The 24,519-nt window shown below is 47.7% G+C and overlaps 1 protein-coding gene across 3 annotated transcripts; it reads right to left on the bottom strand.

The window, feature by feature from the left end:
- Positions 1-161: 161 nt before the first annotated feature.
- On the bottom strand, positions 162-24,519 carry PM20D1 (peptidase M20 domain containing 1). Of its 3 annotated transcripts, XR_014293374.1 has the most exons (14): positions 24,264-24,519; positions 21,604-21,690; positions 19,623-19,855; positions 19,087-19,173; positions 17,913-18,046; positions 17,501-17,620; positions 16,643-16,718; positions 16,209-16,270; positions 15,894-15,972; positions 13,587-13,658; positions 7,862-8,030; positions 5,636-5,735; positions 4,690-5,124; positions 163-3,765 (listed from the first exon to the last, which is right to left on the bottom strand). XR_014293374.1 is itself a non-coding variant. In XM_082613500.1 (13 exons), exons 1-13 carry the CDS (start codon positions 24,430-24,432, stop codon positions 5,001-5,003), a joined length of 1,512 nt encoding a protein of 503 aa, XP_082469626.1. In that variant the 5' UTR covers positions 24,433-24,519; the 3' UTR covers positions 162-5,000. The 3 variants fall into 3 exon arrangements, 2 of the variants coding, with proteins under 2 accessions (XP_082469626.1, XP_082469627.1); XM_082613500.1 differs by having other exon boundaries at positions 162-5,124; XM_082613501.1 differs by lacking the exons at positions 163-3,765; positions 4,690-5,124 and adding an exon at positions 5,158-5,405.

Below are 24,519 nucleotides of genomic sequence, written 5' to 3'. Positions count from 1 at the left end.
ACACTACTATATATAAAATAAATAAACAATGAGTATAGCAGAGGGAACTATATTCAATATCTTGTAATAACCTATAACGGAAAAGAATCTGAAAAAAAAAAGAATAACCTAAAATGAAAGAAAAATGTTTCACGTGTACACTTTTCTGTACACGTGAAACATTTTAAATCCAGTATACTTCAATTTAAAAAAATACGATCCGGTTAGCATTTAGTACATTTACAATATTGTGTAACTATTACCTCTATTTAGTTACATTTTCATCACACCAAAAGGAAACCACTTAATCATTAATTACTCCCCACTCCCCCCTCCCCCTAGCTCCTGGCAATCACTAGCCTGATTTCTGTCTCTATGGATTTTCCTATTTTGGACGTTTCATAAAAGTGGAACCATGTAATATGTGACCTTTTGTGTCTGGCTTCTTTCTCTCAGCATAATGAGTTCAAGGTTCATCCATGTTGGAGCATGTGTCATTGCTTTTCATGGCCGACTAATAGTCCACAGTATGGATACAATGTATTTTGTTTATCCATTCACCTGTTGACGGACATTTGGTTTGTTTCCACCTTTTGGCTATTGTGAATAGTACTGCTAGGAGTACAAACTTTTGTTTGAATACATGTGTTCAGTTCTTTTGAGTATATGCTTAGGAGTAGAATTGCTGTGTGATATGGTAATTCTATGTTTAACTTTTGGAGGAAACAATAAACAGTTTTCCACAGCAGCGGCACCATTTTGCATTCCTGCCAGCAAAGGCACCAGGGTTCCAATTGCCCCACATCCTCACCAACACTTGTTGTTTTCCTCTTTTTTAACTATGGCTAATCTAGTAGATGTGAAGGGGTATCCCTTGTGGTTTTGATTTGCATTTCCCTAATGACTAACCTAAATAACTTTTTAATACACCTACCTTTCTCCAATCCACTGACTCGATTTTTCAACTGTTACATTGCAACAGCCTACTTCCTAGGGTAATTATTAGTATTAAATGATTATACACACAAATCTATCTATATCTAGATATCTAGATATAGATAGATATAATTATTTAGAACAGTGCCTGGAATAGAGTAATCACTGTGTAAGTGTTAGAAAGAAGGAAGAAAAGGAAGAAAAGAAGGATGGAAAGATGGAAGGAAGGAAAAATAACCTCTTAACTATTCTTCCCTTTCCCATTGTCCCTAAGTCAAGCTCCAAAATTCCTATCCTGACTTACAAGGCCCAAACAGGCCTCCTTTCAGTTTCCTGAAGGCAGCAGGCTCTCATTTGCACACTCTATTCTGTCTGGCACATCTTCCACCGCTCCCCCCACCCCATTCTCCCCAATTCTTTGCTTTGTTAACTCTTATTCAATCTTGAAGTCTTAGCTTATTCATGACCTCCTTACCACAGAGGCCTTCCTGATTTCCCTGACTGGGCACCATGGGGTATATGAAATAAGACCTTATCTCTTAGACCTGGGCAAGAGAGCTCCTTGCCCTGGGCTTCATGCTTTAGAAGGTACCATAGATTACAGCCATAAAAGAACTAAATCTATTAAAAACCTAGAGGTGTTTCTGTCACTTGGGATTCAGCACTCAGTGCTGGCCCAGAGCACCTGTCACCCTAAACACATATTTCTAAGACTAACGTAGTTCAGGCCCCAGAGAAACGCTTTTCTCCATAAATTGCCCTGTGTCTTCAGAAAAAAAAAAAAATTACATCTGAAATGCCCTGAAGATTTGTGTGTTGTGTCACTGTGAACTTTGGAGACAGACGTAGCTTTGGAGTGCAGGGAGGAATTCAGCTGTCAAAGTGCTTAGCTAAGGGAAAAGAAAATTGACTTGTCAAGTCCTTCCTGTCATATAGCATGACGGTAATAGATTCCTGCGCGACATGTTATTTCCCAGGAGTGCTGAGCGACCATTATCTTGATCCTCTTTGAGTCCCAATTTCTGGTTTTGGAGGAACTCATGAATTAGTGTAATATTTGCAACATTGCACATGGTGGCTGAGGAACGTTTTGTAGTATTAAATAATTTATAGCATTCTTACATTTGTAGGTCTAGATGTCACATATATGAAATGATACTTATCCTTTTTATTGATAGCCTCATGGACACTGAACACAAAAATTGCAAATAGTTTCATTGTTATTAAAATATTTAATTAGGTTTAGCATTTGAAAAAATTAATGAAGTGTCCAACTCTTCAGTAGGAACTTTGTCTCTCTTATTTCCTCTGGGAGAAAAGAATACTGGGTCTAGAATGGCCAAGTTTTCAGCAACTCAGGCCCCAAATCAAGGGACTTCAGCCAAAATTTACTCCTTTCCTTTCCCACTTTCTTTGCTTATGAATATTTTGTCTTCCTTCCAACCTTAGGGAGGTGTGAGTGAGAAGCTTGAGCTAAGTCCTTGATGGGGGTGTGTGGTGTACTTGTGATTATCTGCTGGAGCTCTTTCATGTGGATTTGGGGAGTGGCAGATGGATGAAGGCAGGGGAGGAGGAAAGTCCCAGATTCATTGTACCATCCTGCCCGGAATCTTAGGGCTCACGTTGTTCTGGCCAGCACTTTCAGCTGCTCTTTCTGGAAAACTTCAGGGGACACAGGGCTGGAATTTCTGTGTTCTCAGAGCCAGGATTTGGAGCAGTTCCTTCTCAAGGCTTTCCTTCCCACTCCAGGGGCTCAGAAGACTATTGCTTCTGATGCTCGAAGAGAGTGGTGAGACCAGACAGGGACAGGGTTCCCTGCTCACTCTTCTCCCAGTTATCCCACAGATCATTAGAGACCTGGCTGTCCCCAAACTCAAGAAGGGGGAAGAGCTGAACCCAGAAGCAGGGGGTGGGTGTGTAAGGAATGCTGGCAGACGGACGGAGAGGTGTGACTAGGGAGAGGTCAGCCAGGGGAACAGAGAGCTTGAGCTAAGAACCAAATCCAACAGTAGAACAGCCTTTGTCCTTGAGATCTCCCTGGGTCAGAATGAATGAGCCAGACACCACAGGTTCTTGGGGCAGGCAGTGTGGTGTGACTGAAAAAGCACTGGACTTGGGGATTTTTGAGCTGCATTTGAAGGCTGCCCCTTAAGAACTGTGTAATCTGGGCAAATGACTTCTCCGAGCCTCAGTTTCCTCTTCAGTACTATTAGCACAGGCTTTGGATGCAGACAGACTCTGCCCCTAACACCTGCATGACAAATTACTTAACCTCTGAGCCTTAGTTGCCTCATCTGTTAAAAACAGGGGCAATAACACCTTTGGGGTGATTGTCGGTATTAAATAACATAATCAATGGGAAGTAGATTTCATCAGTCACATAGGATCATGGAATAACAATGAGCTTGGGGCCAAGTGACATGGGTTTGAATCTGCCTCCAGCTAGATGCGTAACTTCTCTGAGAACCAACTCCTCCTCTGTAAGAAAAATGACTGCCTTCTTCACGGGGGTTCTTATGTGGCTCCGATGAGATAAGGTGTTGTGAAAGCACTTTGTACAGCTCTGCACAAATGTGAAGAATCCTTTTTGTTCTTCAGCTCACCCTCTAACAAAGGCTGAATAAGTACTGAATTGGCCAAGAAAGGGAGGGCGAGGGAAGGAATGTGAATCTTAGGGGGAGTAGCAGAAAACCTCAAATAATTCCTGCACTGTGTTTCTAACACTTTCCATTAGGCCCCAGCTCCTAAGAACAGCTCACATCCACAGGCAGGCAGGAGGGGCCGGGCGTTGTGAGGAGGGAAAAGGAGCCCACTGCCATCAAACCCCAGGAAGGCATGGAAGGTCCTTGTCTGGAGAGGAAAAAAAGAGGGAGTCTCTCAGGTCTCAGCTTCCTCTGTGTCTCCCTCCATGACCTTGACTCCCTTGTGATCCACAAGCACCGCTCCCAGCCTTGAGCCAAGAAATGCTGCCTTTCAATGCCCCCCACCTGACAGCTACTGAGCAGATTCCAATATGCTCAGGCTTAGATTCCAGAGAAAAAAGACAGGAGCTCTGCAGTCCCCTAAGGGAGGGCAGCTCGCCCCTCCCCCTGCCCCACCAGCCAGAGCAGAGCCCCTCCAGGCAGTCCCCCCACCCCATGTCCTCCACTTCTCTTTGATAAGTCTGAATTAGGACATGATGCCAGCGTCCTGCTGGTCCTGGGCTCCAGAGAGAGGCTGCCCTTCTCCTGGGAGCTCAGCCCGTGGGACGTGCAAGGGAAATGTTTCCACAGATTAGTGCCTCCTGGGGTGGGACAGCAGCAGCAGGTGGCAGGAACAGGGCAGGGGAGGGAGCAAAGCCCAGGGAGCCCTTGGGAGGAGCCCAAGGACAGAGGCTTTCTTCTCCAGGCTCCAGCCTCCAGAACCAGGAGGTCTGGGGTTCCTTCAAAGCCCCCTGCCTCTGTTTTACCCCCCAGCTGATGCGGCATAGACCATTTTATTTGACCAATTGTTGTGGTAATTATGGGAGTATCTATCATAGTTTGACTAAGTCTTGCTCCAGGTGTAGAATAAAAGGGAGGATAAGGGGAGAGATGCAGGGGCAGGAGAGGAGAGATGAAGAGCCAGCTAAACAATCCAAGAACAGGGAGTGGGGGAGGAAAGGAAATTACAGCAAGAAGAAATATATAAGCCATGGAAAAGGCAGCCCAACAAGCGTGCCCTAAATTAAACACTTGTAGGAGGTCAAATCTGGTTGATATTTTTCAAATCTGCATTTGTTCAGTCAGGACTTACCAAGGAGCAGTTAAATAACCAGCGTGAGACAGACAGGCCAGATACCTTCTAAGGCAGGGACAAGAAGGCAGTAAATGCTGGTCAGCTGAGGGATGGAGTTGCCGGGAGGAAGGGAGAAGCCGGGTTCCTGCTGGCCTTCCCCTTCTCCCTGGCCTTGTTCTTGAGCGTTGAGTGAGTTTAGGAGTGAGCAAGGCAGGTGGGTGAGGTCATTATAATGTGACTTTGACCCAAAGATTCATCAACACTGGCTTCCCCCTTGGGTTAGTCCTGGCCCAGCATCAGCCATCCCTAATCCAGCTGGCTCCCCGACCTCACAGTTCGTGCAGGTGAGGAACTGGCCTTGGGTCTGCGTCAGCGTTCTGGATGAACTCGAAGATGAATTTCACCTGGGTCTCGTAGGCTTGGACTGAGATTTTCTCATTGATTCCGTGGATGCTGAGGGAAAGAGATTTGGGGGGAGAGTCCATTGCTCTAGTACAAGTGTTATTACAGAGCACCCCCCACCCTACATCCCCTGAAGCCATTGGCCTTTGACCCTCCAGGGGTAGGAAGTGGGCAAGGTGGGAGCAGCCCTTTGTAGGAAGCGAGGTTTCATATGACATGTTGGTCATCTCTCCAGGATCCGTGTCCATGGCGAAGAACAGTGGGGGCAGATGATAAACTCCTGGGGACTGCAAATCATCTCCTGCTCTGGAATCCATTTGATAATTTCTCCTCTGAGGGAAAGTTATCTTTTAATTCTAAGGCCAGAATTCCAGCTAGACTTATCTCTAAGCCAGCCACCCCCCACCCCACATTACTAGGGGCACAATATCTTTATTTTAGTTTGTGCAAACCCTGGGTTTCTCCCATTCTGTGGACTGTCAGAAGAACGGCGTGGGAAAGGGACAGGTCAGATGTATCTCCTCTCTCCACCAAGCTGTCCAAACCTGTTCCATTCACTCACCTGCTGAAGCTCTGAGGCTGCAGGTAGATGGGGTTGAACCGGTAGATGCCAGTGGTCAGGTTCGTATAGTGTCTGCTGTCTGTGTTGCCAATACAAGTACCTAGAAAGGAAGAATCAAGAGGAATGGGGCTTTATGTGAGCAGCCAAGCCAAGGAAGTGGTGGCAGGTGGGCTACCTGGGAATTTGGGACCCCTGTGTCACCACAGAAGATGTCTGGCCCTTCCTTGGAAGGCTGAGGCTATGAATTTTTGTCCTCAGGCTACCCATTCTCAAGACCTTTCTAAAACACCACTTCAGCCAGGAACATGGGATATCTTCCCAAAGACATTAATGAGACATCCCTTGAATGGTCCGAAGTGCCCTCTCTCCGTGATGACCGTGGAGGCCAACAGCATCATTTCATACCCATAGCCAGGTTACTCTAGAAATCTAGATATCCAGAAATCTAAGTACCTCTTCCTTGTTGCCTGAGTTTTCTCGTATATCACCCAGGTCAGAAATAAACACTCTCTGGGGGAATTTTACTGCTATAAAATGCAATCGTCTTCAAGTAGAACCTAATTTCCTGTTATTCTTGTCCTCTGAAGGATGACTCTGTCTTCCTAGAGTCAAACTTCAGGTTTGGAAAGTCCCAGGATACTCTCTAGTGTCCCACTCTCCTGAAGGTAGCAGGTCACCCCATTCCCCAGTAGGAGTGTTCTTTGAAAAAAGACCCCCTGGAACATCAGTTAAAGTGTGGTGGGAGGACGTGGGATGGTAATCTGTGTTTTGTTCGACTTTCCACTCCTGGTTTTAAATGGATAATCAGCCCCTTCACAATTCCTGGCTTTGGGGATTTCTGCCAGTTGATGCCTGCCTATCTTTATTCTGTAAAAGCCCAACTCTGTTGATGGGATTATGGCAGATGCCCCAGAAAGGAGAGGGTAAGATAGGGAGCCTTTGAGGGCCAAGAGAGGAGAATCTGGGAGTGTGCAAGCCAGGGTTCCTAGATGGTGGGGACCCAGGCCCTGCTCTGTGGCTAGAGTCCAAGCAGGTGGCAAATCTCAGAGGGTATATTCAGGGTATGTTCTTGGGTCTAGAGTCCAAGATCTCACCCCCTAGACAGGCCAGGGAATCCGAGAAAATCTGCAACCTGAAGTGACCTTGTGGCCCGGACAATGGATGTCTCAGAGGCAACCACAAGGACCGGCTGACCACAGACTAAGGGATCCTGATGCTATGCTGTCGCATAAGACCCCAAGGGCCTGACTCAAGGTGGTGGTGGTGGTGCTTGGAGGCTTCTATAATGTCTGAGGTTGAAATTCTGAGGAGTGGATCTGATTTAAGTTGATTAAAAAAACAAAGCTGCTCTTTTTCCCCACACCCAAGGAGCTTATGGGTGCAGAATTTCACGGTAATAATCTCTTTAAGGGCCCATGCCTAGCAGAGGGGCAGGTCCTAAGTATTAATATTAGCTTAGAAAATGAGAGAATCCATGATTAAAGCTAGATAAAAGGAAAGTGAACACAGGTCTTCACATCAGAGCATCTCTTCCTCACATCACAGACCACAGATTCTCAAACTGTGGTCAGTCATCATCCCGGTGTCAGAATCCCCTGGGGTATTTGTTAAAAAGGCAGATTCCAGGGTCCTCTCCAGAGCTGGTTAACCTGAATCCTTGGGAGTGGGTCCAGGTAATCTGCATTTTAATAAATTCCCTAGGTGATTCTCTTCTCCTCTTAAATTTGAGAACCACTGTTTATACGGCATAGACTTGGAAGGTACGCCAGAAGACTGGGAAAGGGGCGTAGAGGCACTGCTACCGGGAGAGGTGAAGGGGGTTACTTCAGATGGTACAGCCAGGAGGAGTTTCTGGGCTGCGGATTTTGAGCTCTGTTGCTGAACTGCTATCCTAGAATGGATCAGAACCAGATGGGGAACCTGGCCCCCTCTGTGGCTCCTCCAGAGGAGGGGGAATCGGAGCTGATCCTCTCCTCCATGCCAGACTGGCTGGCCTAGGTTAAGCAAGGACCCAGGCTTGGCTGACCTAATTTATTGTTTCTGATCCTTTCCTGTTTGCTTTTTCACTTCTAGTCAGAGGGGAAAATACAGTTCCAGTCCCATCAGGAGAGGAAGCAGCCAGCTGTTTCCAGGCTGAACAGCTGGGGTGGGGGTGGGGCAGTGGATATTAGACAGGATACAGTTCCAGCCCCCCCTCCCCCCAGCCACAGATGATGAAGTCATTACCTGGGGCAACAATGTTGACTTCCGGGAAGACAGACTGTATGGTCTGGCGGAGCAGCTGGTAGCCCAAGGCCTGATCATCAGAGGGGCTGACAGGCAGGGGGTCAAAGGCATTCAACACGTGGAACTGGATCCGGTCGTCAGCCACAATGTCCTTGGCTAGTTTTAGGACCTTGAGGGAGGAAACAAAGGGAGTTCGATTTATTAATCTGCTATCCAAGTACTGTATGAATTTAAACAGTCTTGATTTCTCTCCAGCAAGGCAGAGCCCTGGAGTTTACAGAGGAGACTCATTTTGGCACTGGGACCTCAATTTCAGCCGACTGGTTGGAGGAGATAGAAGGGCTGGTCTTCCTGGAAATCTACAGCATGGTAGATTTAGGTTAAATGTTTGGGAGGTTGCCTTACAGCCACGAGGCAGGTGGGGGATTGGAAAATCAGGAAATTGGGTCCTTTCCCTTGGGTTGAGAACCATGGGCTGGGTGAAAATGTAGAAGAGACAGCACAGTGGAAATCTCAACCGTCTCGAGACAGGGGGATAGATGTGATGACCTCACTTCAGCCTGGGAGAGTCTCTGACAGGTGGTGACAGGGTCATATACTTTCTTTCTTTCTTCTCTCTGGGCATCCCTGCTTCCTCTTTGCAACCAACTGCACTGGAGCCAGGAAGATGAGCTCAACAGACAAGAAGTCAGGAGTTGGGGGACTGATATTCAAGTTTTCTCTCTGTGCCTCCTTTCCTCAGGAAGGAACCTGAGGAAGCTTCTAGAAAATTCAGTCTGAAATGACTAGAGCTGAACTCAGCAAAAGTCCTGGTCCCAGGCAGGATGTAGACCAGACCCTGAGGATCAGGTCATGTGGAGCCATGTGGGAATGGACCAGGCAGTTGACTTAGGGTGGCCCCCCAAACCCACTCAGCCACCCAGGGAAAGCCCCAGCACTAGTCTCAACCCATCTGATCAACAGTTGTTTTAGAACTGTCTCTGACCTAGAAAGGGGAGTGTCTGTCTCATAACTGGGGGGCATTATCTCAAGAGGACCACTTTTAGGTCAGTGTCCCCTAGAAGCATGCTATGAGCTGAGTCTGGGAAGAAAATGAGGGTTCCTACTTCTGGCTTAGAAACCACCATTTAAACCAAACCAAATTCCCTGCTGTTGGATTAGGGGGAGGAGCCAACTCACTTGTCAGAGCTTATTTTCACTCTAGCACCTATGTTCCTAATACTCTGCTACAAGAATTAATATACAGTCTGGATATATTCTTGACCCACTGGAAGGTTCCTGAAATCATCCCCAGAAGTGTCTGCTGCTCCCTGTCCCAACTTACTTTAAGGTTCCTGCCTCCAGAAATTGAAGACGGCACACAGATTGGACCACCCTCAATGAGCACAAGAGCCCAGGTGTCCCACCAGCTGTTAGGATAGGTCCTGACTCAAACACCTCATTTCTATATTTCCAGTACGAAGAACATAAAAGGCATGCAATGAATGCTTGATACACATATTTTAAAAGATGTGAACCAATAAAAATAATAATGGGAGTTGTCTCATTAAGGAGCTTGCCCAAGGTTTATCCAGTTAGTATGGCTGGGCTGGGTATCCGAACGTGGTCTGACTTCACAGCGATGATGCTTTACTGCTTCCAAAGTACCTACAGGTTGAGGTGGCGTGGGGTAGAGCCAGAAAGAGGGTGGTGTTCATTTAAGATGGATTCCTTTGTGGTATGAGTTTTGAGCCAGAATTTGAAGGAAGGATACGAAACTGATGGAGAAGAGGCAAGAGGCAGTCTGAGCATGGAGAGGGGCATGTACAAAAACTGAGGAGTAACACCAGGCTTTGTGCCACAGACAGCCACTTATTGCTGTGTGATGTTTGGCAAGCTCCTTAACCTCTGTGTCTCAGCTTGCTCACCTGTTAACAGAAGGAGGATAGTAGCACCTACCTGGTAAGGTGGTTGCTACCACTGCTGGAATATATGTAACGTGCTTAGGCTGGTTCCTGGCACTCAGTGTATGTTAGCTGTTATTTGCCTGTTTAGAATAGAGGGACCACCCTGGGCAATAATCAGAAACACAAGGATGGGACTAAGAGAAGGGACTCATCAATGGTAAGAGGGACCTCAAAGGTCACTGGAGAGCACCTCGATCCCTCATTTCTCTGAGCTCTTTTCTATTTTATGCGAAGCTGTATTTTCCTCTCAAGTGAATGATAAATTCGTTGAAGGCAAGGACAATGTGTACTTAAAATTGGTAAGGTCTTTAGAGTTAGCAAGACCAGCTTCTATCCTACTGAAAGGCTGTTCATTAGAACGTCTATGACAGGCTGTCATCAGCTTGTCCTTGAATATTTCCGGGGGTGGAAAGCTCACCGTCATGTGTTTTAATATATTCCACCTTTGCACAACCCTGTTATGAATGTCTTCCTAATAATGAACTGAGATATGGCTTCCTGTAGCATCTAACCTCCCCCCACTTCTTTTTATTTATTTTTAAATATTCTGTAGAGTCCACAGGATAAAATAGTACAAGACACGTCAGCAGGATTTCACCTCTGCTGAGATCAGAGGCCTGTGCTCTTGCTGCCTGAATGCTGCCCCCAGGTCTTTGCTCCTTCTTGGGTTTCAGTGTAAATGCCCCCTGAGAGAGGACTGACCACTGTATTAAAGCTGCTCACTGTCCCACTCCTACCTCACGACTGCTTTGTGACACATCATCCTATGATTTCCTTTGTGGTACCTACTTCTTCTATTTGTTCATTTATTTGATTGCTTGCTTATTGCTGTCTCTACCCACTAGTACCTAAGCCCCTTTAGAATGGGAATCTTGGCTCGTTCACCATTTTCCCAAGTGCTTGGAAGAATGTCTAGCCCATAGTGGCCACTCAGTAAACACTTGGTGAATGAATAAATGAAGGAAGAAAGGAATTTTCTGTAAAACACTCTAGATAGGTGGACATCCAGCCTCTGAGAAGCTCATTACCATCCAAGGTGCCATACTCCAAAACTCTCCTTTACGTGGGGGCTCCCTGAAGTATCTCCCAGTGGCCTTATTTCTACTCCCTGAGGCCCACGCAGAACAAACTTTCCTTTCTACATGGTAGCCTGTTACATTTCTGAAGGCTCTTGTTCCTCACAGATGGGTGCCGGAGATCTATCTACATCCACGACATGGGAGAGACCAGCTAAAGATGGAGGAAGAGGGCTCTGGGAGCCATTTATGTTTCCATCGGATCCAGCGCAAGGCTCTGCACCCTCGGCCCTCAGACCAGCAGGGAGTGTCCCTGATGCATGGAATTGGGGCACGAGGGAGAGGAGTGACCAGGACAAAGAGGTGCTGTGTGCTTTGGGGATGACAGGGGCTTTGCATTCCTCCCTGGGGCAGGTGAGCAGGATGGGCCTAAGGATTCCAGAGATTTCACGAGATAGGCCGGGAAGGAAGGCCACTGTGGCAGGGGACTGGAGAGGAGGGAAGAGTGCCAGAACCTGGGGAGATGAAAGCCCCAGCTGGTGGAAAACAGCCCATGGAAAGGGCATAGAGTTGGAATGAGGATGGAAAAAAACTGGTGGAAAGAAGCTCAGTGAGGGGAATTCACTGATTTCCTGGTCCCATGAGTCCCCAGGGAGAGGACAAAGGTTGGCACTGGATGAAAAGCAGCAGAGCCCAGGGCTTACACTGCCCCAGATCCCTGCCAATGCTGGGTGACTCTGGGCAGGCTGTCAACTCATCCCTCCAACCCCTGCAATGAGGGGTGTGCCTCCCACCCTGTGTGAGGACACACAACATCCTCCATAGGGAAGGCCCCAGGGAGAAAGGACCACAGAAGTCTAAATGTGGCAGACCCTCGATGACCTGACCCTTACGTTGCTTAATCCTGGAACATATTATTCATCTGACAGTTGTTAGGTTGCTTTTGTTGATCCTTTTCAGAAGGATCAGATTTACCTTCTAAATTCTTTTTAGCTCAACCTGATGTTTAAATAAGCTAGCCTTTCCTACAGATGTCAAACATTCTGTCTATTTCTTTTCACCCTTTAGCTTTCAGTTCAAATATCACATCCTTAGGGAAGCCTTGCCTGACTCCACAGACAAGGTCTAGTTCCTTGTTATATTCTGTGATAGCACCCGGCCCCCTTTCCTCATAGCACTCATCATGGTTTGCAGTTATACATTCATTTTTATAATTTTAAAATTGATGTTCATAGCAGAACATTGCAAGGCGCTGTCCGCAGCCCTCTCCTCTCCAAACTTCACACACCCCTCCCACGGGATTTTGTTGGCTGTACAGGTTTCAATTAATAATACTCCAGCCTCTATCTCTAGTTCATTCTTTCTCTAGATCTGAGGTATTTATACTTGCCTATCAATAAATTAGAAACTTCTCAAATTTCTAAACCCTTATATTTCTCTGTGAACTTGCTCTTCTTCCTGAATTCCCAATCTTGGTTAAAGGCATCAGCACCTGGCCAACTACCCAGGTTTAAAACCGTGGGGCCGTCCTGCCTTTCACTCACCCCACATCCATTACACACAGCATCCTGCTGAACCCCACTCTCACACCCACCTCTGGTGGGTACCTTCTTCACCCCATGACCACAGCCTTAGTTCAAACCTCTATACCCACTGCCTGAGATGTTGCAACAGCTTAACTGTTTCTTCTTACTCCAGGGCTTCCTCAGCATCACCACTAGAACTGTCTCCCTAAAAAAGAATCTGAGTCTATCACAGCCCTGTTTGAAGACCTCTGACAGTTCCCTTTTGTCCACAGATTAGAGCCCAAACTCCCCGGCATGGCATACAAGGCCTTCATCCCCAAACTACAACTCCATTTGCATCTTCCATTACTTCTCCCCCAAGTTATCCAACTCTTTAGACTTTATTTTAGCTGTATTCTGAATGGCTTACTTCTAGCGAAGTCCTATTTGTCTTTAAGTCCCAGTTCAAATGTCTAGTGATCACAAAAGACTTTCTTGATCCTCAGAGGTAGCATCAGCCCCCTTCTTTGCACTGGTCCTGTGGTAATTTGTTCAGCTCTATTTGTTATAATCCAAGTATAGTATAGTGGCTACAAGCACAGACTCCGGAACTAGTGCTGGATGTATAATCCTGGGCATGTTATTTACCTCCTCTGTTGATCTGTGCCTCTGTTTTCCCTGTTAAATGAGGATAATACATTTCCTACTTCATAGAGTGGTTGTAGGGATTAAATGAGTATGTGTCTACCTGAGAGCAGTGCCAAGAGCACAGAAAGTTCACTGCCTGGGTTTGCTACTATTTTTTTTTTTTTTTTTTTTTGCGGTACGCGGGCCTCTCACCGCTGCGGCCTCTCCCGTTGCGGAGCACAGGCTCCGGACGCGCAGGCTCAGCGGCCATGGCTCACGGGCCCAACCTCTCCGCGGCATGTGGGATCTTCCCGGACTGGGGCACGAACCCATGTCCCCTGCATCGGTAGGCGGGCTCTCAACCACTGCGCCACCAGGGAAGCCCCTGCTACTATTGTTATCATTTCCTATTTGTCACTTATTATTATCATTCATCTCCCACCCCCAGACTCCAAGTTCCCCCAAGCCAGAGATCTCCTATCCCAGCCAAGCACCTGGCACATAGGAAGGCTTTGAAACATCATTGAACAAATGAGAGCCTGGGCCAGCCCTGGGATTGCAGCTCCACCCCAGTCCCGACAGACACATCTCCCCGAGGCTGACTCAGTGGTCAGGAACACATGGTACGTACCTCCTGGACTGTCTGTGCAGGGTGAATTCGGAAGTTGACAGTGGCCCGGGCCACAGGGGGGATGACATTCACCTAGAGAGAGAACCACAAATCCTGGCTGAGCCGACCTCAAGCCCCCTACACCTGACCCCTGCCCAGGAAGTGCCAATTACCACCTGCGGGGGGAGAGGAAGCTGATTTGATTGAAAAATCCAAGGCTTAATTTTTTCAGTCAGCCCCTGTCTTCTCTGGGCCCTTGACATGTGTTCAACACTAGAGGTGTGTCTCTGCTTCAGGCCAGACTTTCATGCTTCTTGGTCTTAGAGGGGGTCACAGAGAGATGCTCAGAGCAAGATTGCTTTCTCTGGGACTGCACGGACACCTCTGCTTTGGCCCCGTGCAGAGCCACTGGCAGTCTACTGTGTGTGCTCTTTCCCTGGGCACCCAGGACATTTCTGCAGCGGTCAGCATTAGTCCTTACTCAAGATAGGGCACCCAGAGCATCTGAGGCCCCATCATGGCCCTGAGGGGGTTGATCATGATAATGGTGGTGGTGATGGTGATGGTGATTTCCCACATCCAACTGAAAAATTTGACTCTGTTCTCTGTTTGACCAGGAAAAACCCAAGACTAATTGGAGAAGAGAGTTAAGCCATGGAGGGAATTTTTCCCCAGAGGCCATGAGAGAACAGATTTCCCAATTGCGTATCTTTCTTTGAACTGGTATGGTGCAAAAAAGCACCAGACCAGGGACAGGAGAACTGGCTGTTATAAATTAGCCATGTGATTTTGAATAATGACAACCTCTTTGTGTCTCTGTCTTTCAACTGGCAATTGGGGCAATAATCCTCTGTGAGGAGGACCAAATGGAATAACAAATGTGAAAGTATTCTGGACAGATAAAAACACCATTCAAATGCAAGGACACAGTACTCTTATTTTGGTGAACTCTCTAGGCAGCTGGTGAAGCCAGCTCGGGCCTGGCTGACACGCCAGACACACTCGGGCCTGGCTGACACACACAGTTACGTCAGGAGTGAATTCTGAGGCACCATTCACTTACACTCAAGCCGGGCTGCACAGTACCAGGGCTCCACAAGGCCACACTGTATTCTAGGTGAATGGTGCTCCTTGAATTTGTGCTGGTGGTATTGGTAGAAACTGGAATGGTCTAACTCCTTTCCAGATTTCAGAAAGGCCTCAGCCCAGGCGAGCTAGCATGGCTAGTTCAAACAGACAAGCCCCTTAGTGGCTGGTCCAACTGGAAGTAGACCAATTTGCTGTAAAGTAGTTCTTGGAAAAAAAATTATCAAAGTATTGGTTCACCTGAAACGTATTTCTATAAAATGTAAACCTCGGGAGTTCCCTGGTGGTCCAGTGGTTAGGACTCCACGTTCTCACTGCTGAGGGCCCAGGGTTTGATCCCTGGTTGGGGATCTAGGATCCCACAAGCCTCGCTGCGTGGCCAAAAAAAAAGTAAACCTCATAGAATTTACGTTTGCAAAGGCCACCCAATATTTACTGTATTTGGGGGAATGACAGTGTATGTATTTTAAGTGTTATGTATATCACAAATGTTATAGATTTTTATTTATTTTTTATTTTTTTGCGGTACGCAGGCCTCTCACTGTTGTGGCCTCTCCCGCTGCGGAGCACAGGCTCCAGACGCGCAGGCTCAGCGGCCATGGCTCACGGGCCCAGCCGCTCCGCGGCATGTGGGATCTTCCCGGACCGGGGCACGAACCCGTGTCCCCTGCCTCAACAGGCGGACTCTCAACCACTGCACCACCAGGGAAGCCCGACAAATGTTATAGATTTTTTAAATGGCAGGTGAGTTTCTCTCATTCAATTCAGGGTAACACTAGGGGAAAATATACTCATCACTCATTAAATTTGTGAGGTGAATAAATCTTCCAAAATATGAGGAAGAATAATAAAAAGGTGGTAGGGAGGTTGGGAGTCTTTAGCCTATGTGACCAAAATGCTAAATTAATATATTACATGTTGAATGAGTATAGGTCACAAGAATTAACTCCCAAATAATGCCTCTTCATACCAGTGTAACGGTTGTCTTTTTGAAGGGGTACAGACCCAGAGAACCTGAGGGGGGCCCCTGAAATGCACATATATGAAACTTGGCCAGCAATTTCACAGAGTATGCAGACGTCAGCTAGAACCCTTGCTCTTGAGGCTTACCCATCTGATGACACAGGACAGTTCAGCCATTGGGCCTTCCTACTATTCAAATTGTAACCAGAGAAGGAAGGAGAAGCCAGGAGATAAAGCCAAGGGATGGAGGGGTGTGTGGGAGGAATCAGGTGGTGTTACCTTGACCCCTGCATTGAACATGGTGAGTGCCGTGGTGGTCCTGACCAGCGCATTGGTTATGTAATTCCTCTCCATCAACCTAAAGCAGAAGGACTAAGGTAAGACATTGTACAATAGAAAGAAAGAATGGGTTGTTGTATTATTCCTGAACCTTGGAGATCTTTAAGACAAGGGGGGATGTCCTATGTACGAATTAGAGGTAGTGTCTGGTGGCTGAGGGATGGTTAGTCAGGCCCAGTTAAGCCAAAGAGAGGGGACTGGGAAGTGGGTAGGTTTGGGGTGGGGGATATGAGGGACAGAAAGATAAAACTTTACCTGCTTACAAGGGGCTGAAATAGCCACAGGTTGCTCAAGACTATGTTGGTAGGGAAGGAAAACTGAAAGGGAAAGAAGCAGGTCAGCAGGATTTCAGAGGGGTCAGCATAACAGGCTCACTGTTCTGGGGCCTGGGTCTCTCCCTACTTTAGATCTGCCTTGAGGGCACTTGGCAGTAGCCTCAAGGATGAGTGGGAACCAGCTCCCTCAGGCTGCCCGGTGTTAGGTCTCAGGTTCTCAGCCTGAGCACCAACAGCCCCAAAGAACAAGCTGGATCCCTGCATCTTGGGCTCAGCCACAGGCTGGGAACAGGGGCGTATGGGCAGAGCCCTGGCCAGCAGTAGGGCCCCTTTATTACTCGAAAGGCAACTTCTCCGCCACCCTTTCTTCCTCTTCCACAGCTGACAAGGGGTCTGCGAGTCTCCTTCTCACACCTCATTTGCCAGCTGCTGTAATGCCATCTTCAATGGCCCGTCTCCAAACATGTTCGGCATGGGTGTCTGCTCCAGTCTGGAAGAGAAATGGAGCTCTCAAGACTCACTCAACTCAGTCTAAGACCAGCAGTCTGAAGAGAAGGAGAGAGATAGGATGTTTCAACAGGCCTGGCCAGGAGGTCTCCCACTCACCTCCCCATCACCTCCACCAATCCAACCGTTCCAAGATCTCAAAGCACAAGTGGGGCTACCTCTGCTCCACCAGCAGGAGCTGTCCCTGTCTACCAAGCCCAAGGTAGGCACCCCCAGTCTCATTGCACCTACCACACTGCAGCAAAATTGTCAGTCTCTTCCACTGACTGCTGAGTTCCTAGAGGAAAGGGACTGTCTGTATGCCCATCACTGGGCACAAAGTCTTGAACATGGTAGATAGTTAAATATTTAACTGAATGAATATAATTCTTCTTCCTACTCTGCAAGAAAACCGGCCAGAGGTAAGCTCTGCTGTTACAGACGCTGCTGTCCTCACCCACAGCCAGCAGCCTTTATTTACCTTAGTTATCTTGCCAGGGCAGGTGGAGAATTTAGACAGTTCTTTTCCAGCTTGTGAGCTCTAACTTCAGGCCCGGACTTTGGACTATTCCAGCTACCTAACGTAGCTTTTGTCTGCTGGCCCTTACTTGCCATAATGGATAGATCCTCTTCTGATGTCTAACCCACTGTCCTTCCTGCAGCCCCCATGGCGGCTTCTCAGCCCAGCTTCAGGACAAGAAGCTTAGCTTCCTTAAACTCAAAGTGGGAAAGTGCCAGGTCTTCCAGCCTGAGTCTGGCAAGGGAGCAGGGCCAGGAATTGCTTACCGGCTGACAGCAGCTGCGAGGATGCCAATGCTTGTTTCCTTTGGAGGAGCTGAAGAATGGCCTGGAGTCATGTTTACTTGCAGCATGAGGTTAATTGCACCCTTCTCAGAGACTGAAATCCTGTAGGAGAGGGTCAGAGAGGGCCCTCCTCCCACCCTGAATGATCCCATAGGCCCCAGGCCCATCTGTTCAGTGCCTGGTGGGCCAGGAGGTCAGCTTCATGCTGCTTAACAAAATTTACTCTAGAGGAGGAAGGGAAAGGGAAGCCCAGACCTGGTCGAAGATCGGGGTGATTAAAGTAAGAGGAGTAAAATAAAGAGTTGTTTCAGCATGGCCTAGAGACACCAGGCTGAGGTCAACTCTAATGGGGTGAGAACGCCTTCCAAGCTGGGGGCTGGGGTGCTTTACTCACATGGCAAAGGGCTTCTGGAGGTTGGGAATGAAACCATCCAAGATGGAGCTCCCCTCATCCACAATGAAGGCCAGCTGGATGCCCCTTGCCTGTAGCAGGGCTGAGATCTTCAGAGCCCCATTTAGCCCTGATACCTGCAGAGATTGAAACCAGAGCCACAGTCCTTCTCAGCCAGACCTCCAGAGGTAGCTCACAGAGACCCATTCAGCATAGCTGGGGGCTCCAGAGCCTCCCCACCCAGGCTCCTTCCTGGGGGGCAGGGCCCTCAACAATCCTGCCTCACAGAATCCTGGAGTGTCAGAGCTGGAAGGGCCCAACGTCCCTCATTTCACAAGTGAAGAAACTGGGACCCAGAGTGTGAAGTGATTTGCCCAGGGTCAAAGTAAGTGGCATCACTGGAAATAAAACACATTCGTTGATCTCCCTGTTATTTCTCTTCCCATCACACCAGTCCTTCTCTAGGTGTAGTTGATGGATTATGTGCCTGCCTCAGGTATTACCAGGGAGTTTGTTAAAAATTCAGATCTATGCGTGTCACTAAGCGAAAGAAGCCAATCTGAAAAGACTATATACTGTATAATTCCAACTATATAACATTCTAGAAAAGACAAAATTATAGAGACAGTAAAAAGATCAGTGGTTGCCAGGGTTTGGGGGAAGGAGAGAGGGATCAATTGGCAGAACACAGAGGCTTCTTAGGGCAGTGAAAATATGTATGACACCATCATGATACCATATATGTTAGTATACATTTGTCCAAACCCATAGAATGTACAACACCAAGAGTGAACCCTGATGTAAACTATAGCTTTGGGTGATTATGATGTGTAGGTTCATCATTTGTAACTAATGTACCACTCTGGTGGGGGATGTTGATATTGGCGGAGGCTGTGCATTCGTGTGAATAAGGGAAAGCTCTGTATCTTCTCATTTCTGCTGTGAACCTAAAACTGCTCTTAAGAAAAAAAAAGCCTTTAAAAAACAACAAATTCAGATCTATGGCACAGAGCCCAGGCATCTGCATTTTGGTCAAAGTCCTTACACAGAGAAGTTGGCAAATTACCACGCCATATCCTGGAAACGGTGCAGCCGGGGAGCAAACCAGACCAGGGTGAAGCATACTCCCTCCCCCAATAGGGGACCCAGAGATAGGTATAGGATGAGGGAGTTCTACCTCCTCATCATGGCCCAGAGCAATGAAGAAAGATCTTCGGGGGATGTAGTTTCTGATCAGCAGAAGCTCCAAGGCCTGCAGGATTGCCTGGGAGACAGAAGGACAATGGAAGAGGAGAAAGGCTTATTCTCTGAGGTGTGGCACCAACGGGGCATCAGGGACATTTGGCTGCTGGCAATAGGGCTGATGGGACTTGGATGTGATAGACTCTCTTTGGAGAGAACAAATTAAAATGGTCCCAGGGGATGGGAGGTAGGGAAGCAGAGCTCTGCATGAAACGTTTACCACCTGGAGAAAAGCATAAATTTATCAACGTCAGAGCTGAAAGGGTACCTGGGGATCATCTACTCTAATCCCCATTTCACACTTGAGAAATCGGGGCCCAGGGAAGTGACACACTGATGACTGGAACCGAGGTATCCTGAAGCCAAGGTTCTTTCTACCATAGCCTCCTGCCTCCCAGGGGTTAGCCAAGCACCCCCCTCCTGGGTTAATCTTTAGGACTCCAAGGCAGAGGGAACATAGCGTTTCAAGACCATAAGAGAGTTCTTGTTGTCCAGTGTGCCTCGACCATAGATGAAGCCATTACTCTCCAAGCCAGAGAACGGGGGCACGTCCCAGCCTTCGTCAGGGGCAGGCACCACATCGATGTGAGCGAGGAGCATGTAGGGCTGCAGGCTGGGGTCCGAGCCTTGGACAGTGAACAGGTGGCTGTACTCTCCCACAGCTTCATGCCGGATAAAGCTGGTTTTGAACACAGTAGGAAAGACTAGAAGCGGAGAGATGAAAAGCAATGAGAGAAAGCCAGATTCAACAGTTGCCTTTGGTTTTCCTACCATTTGATTCTCCCTGCTTTTTTTTTTTTCCCTTTAAAACATGCAGCCCCCTTTAGGAAGCCTTCTGGTACAAAGCCAGTCTGATTCCTGATTTGCCCAATCTCTGAAATACCTCTTCCCTATATTATAATGTGCTATTACTGTGTAATAACCTGCATATCAAGACCCCACCATTATGACAGATAAGAGCTCAAGGTTTGGCTTGGTCTGACCTCTAATGTTGTCACAAAACACGTTACAGGATGACGGAGACGAAGACTATGTTAAATTTTAAATAATAGGCCCCAGTATCCAAATTACTTGGAACCAAACATGACCACTATATATATATTAAAAAAATCAGAGATATTTTTCTTTTACAAAACAATACTTTTAATGTTTGTGTTATATGGAGATAAAAGATTATTCTGTCTAGCATATGGCCACAATTTTGTGTGCAGGTATGGGTGTTCCCAGGGTCAACTATTCCGATTACAGATAAGTATTAACACAGGTGGCCTTAGAAACATGGGAGAAAGAACTTTGCTCTCCCTCTGGGCTGTGTTGGAAGAATCCATATATACCTCTTTGGATACTTAAAAACAAACAAACAAACAAACAAACAAAAATGAAGAATATGATTTTTTCTTGTCAGCCAGCTTATCTAGTCTACTGTTATTATACATTTCTTTCCTGATTTTTTTTTTTTTTTTTTTTTTTTTTTTTTTTTTTTGTGGTACGCTGGCCTCATCACTGTTGTGGCCTCTCCCGTTGCGGAGCACAGGCTCCGGACGCGCAGGCTCAGCAGCCATGGCTCACGGGTCCAGCCGCTCCGCGGCATGTGGGATCCTCCTGGACCAGGGCACGAACCCGTGTCCCCTGCATCACCAGGCCGACTCTCAACCACTGCACCACCAGGGAAGCCCCTCTTTCCTGATTCTTATCTCCTATTTAGTGAAGACTTTCAGCCTGTTGGATTGATCCCAGATCCACCCGTCCCCAGAGTGTTAGAGAGGGGGCTACTTGCCGTGCCTTTGCCAGCTCCTCCCACCTGAGACTTGAGGGGGGCTGTTTTTTACTTGATTTAGGAAAGTGGCCTCACTAGCTTCCATGAGCTTTTTCTATGCGGAGGGGGAGCTCCAAGTCTCCTTTTTTCCGTTGACCCATATTTCTTTAGCTCATGGGCAGTGGGGTAGGGGGAGAGGACTGATGTGATAGTTCAAAGCTGTTGACTGCCTAGAAGCTCAGAAATGTGCTAGTAATGAATCTGGAGTAGGGCTTGGGTAGGTGGTATGTGCGCATGTGTGGGCTGTAGGTATGTGTATGGTGGTAGGGGTGGGAGGAGCATGGAGCATAGTTCTGGCAACTATGGGAGAAGGAATTCCTAGTCCCACCTTTTGATTAGATTATATTTATTGACTGACATATTTAGGGCAAAGATTGGGAGAGTTCAAACTCCAACCCAACAGCTATGTGCCTTGGTTCTTCAAAGGGCAAATCTATAGTCTCTACTCTGTGTCCACTCTAACTCCTGGACTCTCCCTTCTATCGCTCCCCACTGTGTACAAACTTTGGTCAAAAGAGGCCCATACAAATTAGGTTGCCCTTGGTCAGTCACAAATTAAACTTCTTTATCACTCTGTAAAAGCACCGTGTCTCCAGCACTCCCTCTCCTACTTCTTTTGCACAGTTTGTGGCTGACCTTTATGAATGTATTCTCCAAACTCAGCCAGGGCTGTCGTGTTGAGCTCCTCGGGGCTGAAAGACACTGTTGGAATCTGGATGGCACCTATCAGAGATGGAAGATGATAACAACCATTGATTTTTCCACAGCCCTCTGTACATAAAAAGTTCTCCTGCCTTCATTATCTTATTGTGGAGGGCAAAACAATCCTTTGAGGTAGGCACTGTTGTTTTCCCTTATTCGAAACTGAGGAAACAAGCTTACAGGCATTAGGTGAGCTCTCAAGATTGTCCAGAAACAAGCAGTAGAACTGGGATTTAAACTCAAGTTCTTTGAATTTATTTAGGCTAATATGGTTCTTAAAGGAAAATAAAGTCCAAGATGGGATGGGGTTGGGGAGGTCAGACAGGAGTAGATTTTATATCCTGACCCTAAGTGGGAAGCTGCTATAAATTGCTTCTAAGGTCTCACTCTGCCTCTGAAGTCACCATCCCTTCAATGAATCTAAGGAGCCGGTTGTCCTGGGTCCCTACAAGGATGAAGCTTTGTGTGCTTTTCTGTACAGAGAGTAGGCTTATTCCTCATAGACTGGCTCACCCAGAGTCTCACTGTTCTCTCAGCCAAGGCCAGCTTTTTGGGCACATGATGCCTGGGAAGGGGTGGATTTAGAAGCTCCCAAACAAGCTCTTCAATCATAAACAATCTCATCCACTCTACCCAGAAGTCTCAGTTGCTGAATTGCCACTAGGTTGATCCCTTGGTGAAGGCTTTACATTCTTAAAGAGTTCCACTATCAAATGCAAACAGCGGGGGTGGGGGGGGGAGGGGCGCAGAAACACCTGGATCATGAAAATATTTGATTAGATGGCTGTCCGAAAACACTGGGAACAAATGCACCCAGGGCAGCTTGATGTCAAAGGAGGGCCTCTGACTTCTGTACTGTTTTCTAAGAGTCAACCCTGCGTCATAGCCTACCACATAGGTGGGGAAGCCAGGTTCAAAAAGACTAAACAAACTGCCTACATGAGATTGAGAGGCAGACTCAAGATCTGAACTCAGGTGTTTTGTCCCCTGCTCAGTATTCTAAGCCCTGTTGCTATGAGGCCCCCTTTTTAGGTTCTAATCTAGCTTTTGCTTTCTTTTGTGCAGGGAGACTCTGGTGAGCTGCTGCCCAACGCCCTTCAGAGAACTATTTATACTATGATGCTTTGGGAAAGCCCTGATGCCTCCCAGGCCTATCGCTCCAGCACAAACACAATTTATACTTAACAATGAGGGTTAACTTTGGCATCTGCCGGCACATGTTTACGTAGGCAGTTTCTTTTAATCCATGACTTAATGGAAGGGAAAAGACGGGCGTTAAGCCGAATAGTGAGGAAGGATCTCATTATACCACAGGATCTAGCACTCAACAGAAACTTTCTTCTCTTCTCCTGGAAAACGCAGACTGGGAAGGTAAATAAATTTTTAGCCTTGGTTTGCTGTCTAGGGGAGAGATGTCCTTTAGGAGAAGAAATTAGGAACATCTCACACCCCGGCAACACTCTCACACCCCTTTTTGGAGCCATCTAGAAACTACAGGCACTGGACGTTGTCACCCAGTACTTACTCTGAGGTGCGGGGTGCTGGGGAAGATCATTTAACTGACCTAAACTTCAATTTCCCTCATCTGTAGATAAGATTCAGATCATTTAGTCTTAAGTGATTTAACAAGTGAAAACTCTCAAAGGTTAAAAGCTGGGGTTTTTTTTGTTTTTTTTTTTACTCATTACACATTTATTGTACATTTTCACAATCTGGATTTGCCACAGAATTGGGGGCATGGGGTGAGGGAAGGGGGGGCAGGGGATACTGGGATAATATGGGGGGTCTAGAACACAGCACCCTCACCCCCAGCATCTCTCCCTACCCTTTCACACCACAGCTTAGATCTCCCTTATCCCCCTCCACACAGAAACCTCGAGTGTGGGGGGAAGAGTTTAGGGGGTCCCATCCAGTGTCAGGTTAAGGGACTGCACCCTCAGACCCCTAAAACTGTGCCATTTAAAAAGACATTAGACCCTTCCTTTATCACTTCACCTAAGGAGGAGACCTGGAGAGGGGCAAGAATCCCCATCTTCCAGCAAGTCCTACATTGGCAGCGACCAGTACCCCCGGCCTGAATTCAAGGGGGCAGTCAGAGGAGCTGGGCAGTGATGGGGCAACACCCCCCAAATGAGGGAGCAGGGTATTTAGTCCAACCTCCAGCAGGGGTGGGGCCAGAGATTTCAGGCAGGAATTGGAGGGATTCTTTGCCCTGCCCCGTCCTCCCCAAGGCAGTGATGACCCCCCGACACACTGGCAGCCACCTCTTCCAAAAGAGATCAGATTGTGGCCAACCCCCATGCTCCAGGCAAGCGGAGGTGGGGGTGGGGTAGTGTGGATAAGGGCAAAGTTGAAGCTTCCAGGGTAGGTAGGGAACGCTGCAGTCCCCAGAAGCCAGGTCTAGGAGAAGAAAAGCTTGGGCTCCCCAAGCCGGGCACGAGGTGCCGTGAATGGGGCCAGGGCTCGGAGGTGGGGTGTTGCGGAGCTCGAGCTCGAGTAGCTGACCTCTGTGGCGGGAGAAGGGAGTCGCGGGGTGGCCCGAGGAGACAGCGACCTATATACGAGAATAAGTGGTGAAGGGGACCCAGGTTCACCTTTCAGAGCCTCCTTCATTGCGACGCGCTCCTCTTGGCTGAACTGAGAAGGGATTCGCGGCGCCCTCTGATGCCCCTTGCCCCGCAGGCCCTTCGATCTGGAGACAGCGGCGATACCTAGCAGTAGCACAGCCGCCAGGGCCAGCAGGCAAACGTACGGCCGAGCCATGTTTCTCTCAATTCCTCGCTGCCAGTTGGCGGGCTGGAGTTCGGACCTAAACAGCCAGCCCACGATCTTTGCCCTGTCACTGCTCTA

The sequence above is a fragment of the Mesoplodon mirus genome (genome assembly GCF_964341445.2).
Source record: "Mesoplodon mirus genome assembly, chromosome: 3".
Classification (NCBI taxonomy): domain Eukaryota; kingdom Metazoa; phylum Chordata; class Mammalia; order Artiodactyla; family Ziphiidae; genus Mesoplodon; species Mesoplodon mirus.
This window is presented reverse-complemented; position numbering and strand designations above follow the sequence as displayed.